We start from the raw sequence: 4,294 nt of genomic DNA, 5'->3' as shown, positions 1-4,294 counted from the left end.
TACTCTCTCCCCTTTTTTCTCTTTCTTTCTCTCTCTTTCTCCCCCTTACACTTTCTCTCTCTCTCTCTAAATCAAAAGTTGCAAGAATCATAAAATATGCACGTACTAATAAACTAAAGCATTGTCTTAATTTTTGTTCAATGACAACATTCAAAACATGGTATAATATGACACTAACTTAAATGAAGTAAAAATAAACTAACTCAAATCCAACATAATTGGCCCATTACAATATTCTAATCATCTTCTAAAGAAAAAAGCGTGCCAACATTTGTTGAAGAATTTCTCCCTACATAAAAAAATATCTCATTAATTATAGAAAACTAACAATTAGTAACAAACAAGCAATAAGAAAAAGAAGTATATTACCTTGTTCAGCTTTTTCAATCTCTTTTAATTAGTCCAAAAGGCTCATCTATTACCCAATCTTGAGTGCATACAAGAGCTTCTACCATATATGGTGTCAAGGAGCTCCGATAAGGGTCAATAATCCTCCCTCCAATACTAAACACACTCTCAGAAGCAACTGTAGAAACCGGTATGGCTAAAACTTCTTGAGCCATAAGTGAAATAATAGGGAATTGAGTTGAATTTCTCTTCCACTAACCCAAAATATCCAACTCTATCGACTTGTTTCTAGGCTCACAATCTTCTTTCAGATATCTGTCAAGTTCAGATTTAGCATCTTGATAACTTTGAGATTCATCTTCTTTGCCTTGGTAGTGATCATAAAGAGAAATCAAGCAAGTAGACAATTTTGACTTGAGTTCTCGTCCCTTTTCAACACCAAATGACTCATCCAAAATCCAATTTACAAAATCCAACTTGGGACATGGATCAAGCACAATTGCATTTAACAACAACATGTTAATAACATTTAGAGTTCCCCAATACTTATCATATTTCCTTTGCATCTTGGACACCATTAATCTTATGCTCAAATTAGTATTTTCACGATACAACTTGATTTTTCTTCCGATGCTAAAGACTTCTTTCATGTATTTATTCTTAGTGATATACAAACTACCAGAAATGCGCAATGTAACATCATAGAATATTTTTAAGAATAGTAAAATTGACTCCGCATAAGTCCAATCATCATCTGTAGGCACACCATAAGATTTTCTCAACTCATTAATATATTTATTTCTTGTAACTCAAGCAAATCAAACGCTGCTCAAAGCATCAATGGGCCTCCAACATTAAATATGTCGAATTCCACCAAGTTTCGACAATCAAACAAACAAGCCCTTTATAATTGATGCTCTCTTGCTCAATGCACACTTTGAAGCTTTCACTTCTCATAAGGGATGAGTTGACATATTTTACTGCATTGTGAATTCTCGTAATTAAATCATCAATCTCTTTCAAGCCATCTTTCACTATCAAATTTAGGATATGGGCACAACAATGCATATGAAGATAGTCCACCTTCAAAACTAGGCTATTCCATGCATTTAATCTCTTTTTCACACTACAAAAAAAGGCTTATGGTCAAGTGATAAACCCCATTTTTAGGGTTTATCTTGTGTTAAATTTAGAGTGTTTTGTCTACTTTTCTCCCATGTATCTAATGAAATAGCATGGCTTTGTACATTCTCCTTTAATTGTGCTTAAGAGTAAAAATATGCTTTTTATGACTTAAAATAGCTAACTATAATTCACCTTGATTCCATTAGATACCTTGATGTGTTTGGTAAGTGATTTGTCATTTAAGAGGCAAAGATTGGATTGAGGGAATGAAGAAAAAGCATGTAGAAATGGAGAACTCATGAAGAAATGAAGGAATCGCAATCCTGTCAAACCCAACCTCTTCGCACTTAATCGATCATAACTTGAGCTACATTGGTCCAAATGAGGCGGTTCCAGTTGCGTTGGAAAGCTAACATCCGGAGCTTCAAAATGTTATAACATTTGCTATAGTTGCATCGCGTTCAAAGATGCGCACGTGCACTATACACGTACGCGCCAATGTTGCATGTGACTCACTTAAAATCAACTCGTGGCCAGCAATTTCTGAAGTAATTTGGGTTCAATCCAACTCATTTCTAATGCTATTTAACCCAAAGATTAAAGAGGGATGGGATACTTAGACACTTAGTTAGTTTTTGTTTAGTTTTGGGAGGGAAAGTTAGTTTCTGGAGAGAGAAGCTCTCTCTTCTCTCTAGAATTAGGATTAACTTAGATCTAGATTAGGAATTCTTAGATCTAGGTTAATTTCATGCTTTGATTCACTTTTCCTTTTGTAATTCTTCTTCTTCTACATCTCTTCTCTCTAGTTTAGCATTTAATTCTTGTAATTCTCTACTTTTGTGTTGATGCACTTTTGTTCTTCCATTTTCCTTTTAATGCCGTGCATGTTTTGATTTCCTTTATTGTTCATTTGATTTGTTGTTATTTAATTCCTTGCAATTGAGTAGTGTAGAGTTACTTTCCTTACAATTTTACTATGCTTTCCTCTTATTCCTTCCAAGTGTTTGATAAAATGCTTGGAAAGATGTTAGAGTAGAATTTTATGTTCTTGGCTTGGAAAGGTAACTTAGGAACTCTTGAGTTACTAATATCCAAGTAATTGATGATTGGGATCCATTGACTCTAGTTCTCACTAACTGAATTAGTGGAAAGTTAGGACTTATGGACTAGGATTGATATAGCTCATTTGATTTTCCTTTACTACTAGTTAAAGGATGACTTAATGGGATTGATCATTGCCAATTCTCAACTTGTGGTTAGTGATAGGGATAGAGATCCTTGACCACCAACCATTGCCAAGACCTTTTTAGCTATTAGTTTACTTCCTTGCCATTTATCTTTCATGTCTCTTATCAAAACCCCAAACATAACTCATAACCAATAACAAGGACTCCTTATTGCAATTCCTAAGGAGAACGACCCGAGGTTTAAATACTTCGGTTATTAGGATTATTAGGGGTTTGTTACTTGTAACAAACAAATTTTTGTATGAAAGGATTATTGTTGGTTTGGAAACTATACTTTACAACGAGATTTCATTAGTGAAATTCCAAACCGTCAAAAATTTGATCATCAAAATGGCGCTGTTGCCGGGGAATTGCAATGGTGTTATGTTATTGGTTTTTGTATATATGTGAATATTGTGAATATCTTGCTTTTTGCTTTATTTGCTAGTTATAGAATTTTGTTTCTCTTGTTTTCCATTAGATTTTGTTTCTTATTTTCTCTTTTCATCATGAGTTCTCACTTTGACTATGAGTGTGATTACAACTATGTTGTAGGAAGTGGAGATTACAATGAAGAGATGTATCAAGGATGGTACAACCAAAGGTGGGAGGAGCCATATGCATATGATCAATCCTCATGGCAACAACCTCCACCAATACACTATGAAAAAGAGCCATTTTATGATGCATACCAATCCAATGGCTATGGTGAATCTCCTTGTGACTTTCAAGAACCACCACCATATGCCTATGAGCCATGTCCTCAACATAGCCCTTAACCATGCTCACAAGCCTCTTTTCACCAAACACCTCCATATGACACTAATCCATATTATTCACCAGACCAACCACTTTTTGAACCATATGAGCCATACATAGAACCACCACCATTCCAATATCAATACCCCCAAGAACCACCATCTCCACACCCTTACCAAAAAGAACCACTTTTCTATCATGAATCCTTTCTCTAAGACAATGAACCCTCCTATCCACTCTAATCTCTAATAAATGAAACCATTGGTGTGCTTCTTCAAGGACAAGATGAGATGAAAAGGGATGTGCAACAATTTATGGCTACCTTGAACGAGGTGGTAAGTCGATTAGCCTCCTAATGCTTGAAGACTTAAAGAACTCGCAAAGCTACATATGGAGAATCAATTGAAGAGCATAGCATGAAGGAGAGATTGGAAATTTTGGTGGAGAAGGAGGAATGCTATGTTGTGTTAGAACAATTAGAGAAATCTATGATTATTGAAGAAAAGGAAGAAGTGGTTGAAGACTTAGGAGATGCGAAACCTCCATGGGAAGCTAAAATCATGAAAAATTCCTCCAAGAAGATTGAATTTGATGTTGAGGGGGAATGTGCACAACCTCTAACCTCCATGGGAAGCTAAAATCATGAAAAATTCCTCCAAGAAGATTGAATTTGATGTTGAGGGGGAATGTGCACAACCTCCAAAACAAATTTTGAATGAAGACTTGGTAGGAATGGAGCAAGAATTGAGTTCCCTTGGTGATGAAGATCATGCATCAAACCTTCTTGGTGAAAAATCCTTTGAGTTTGAAGAACCTTCACCGGTGCATTTGAAAGT

The 4,294-nt window shown here is 35.4% G+C and overlaps 1 protein-coding gene across 1 annotated transcript; it reads right to left on the bottom strand.

Annotated features, from left to right (window-relative positions):
- Nucleotides 1–602: 602 nt before the first annotated feature.
- Nucleotides 603–926, bottom strand: LOC107472134 (uncharacterized). The gene has a single exon (XM_016091689.1). It carries the CDS (start codon nucleotides 924–926, stop codon nucleotides 603–605), a length of 324 nt encoding a protein of 107 aa, XP_015947175.1.
- Nucleotides 927–4,294: the final 3,368 nt, after the last annotated feature.

The sequence above is a fragment of the Arachis duranensis genome, unplaced genomic scaffold, assembly GCF_000817695.3.
Source record: "Arachis duranensis cultivar V14167 unplaced genomic scaffold, aradu.V14167.gnm2.J7QH unplaced_Scaffold_94272, whole genome shotgun sequence".
Lineage (NCBI taxonomy): Eukaryota > Viridiplantae > Streptophyta > Magnoliopsida > Fabales > Fabaceae > Arachis > Arachis duranensis.
The sequence above is the reverse complement of the archived record's forward strand: the minus strand, read 5'-3'. Positions and strand labels throughout refer to the sequence as shown.

Coding starts and splice junctions, on each gene's coding strand:
- LOC107472134 (XM_016091689.1), bottom strand. CDS start 926: ATGGTGTCCAAGATGCAAAGGAAATATGATAAGTATTGGGGAACTCTA.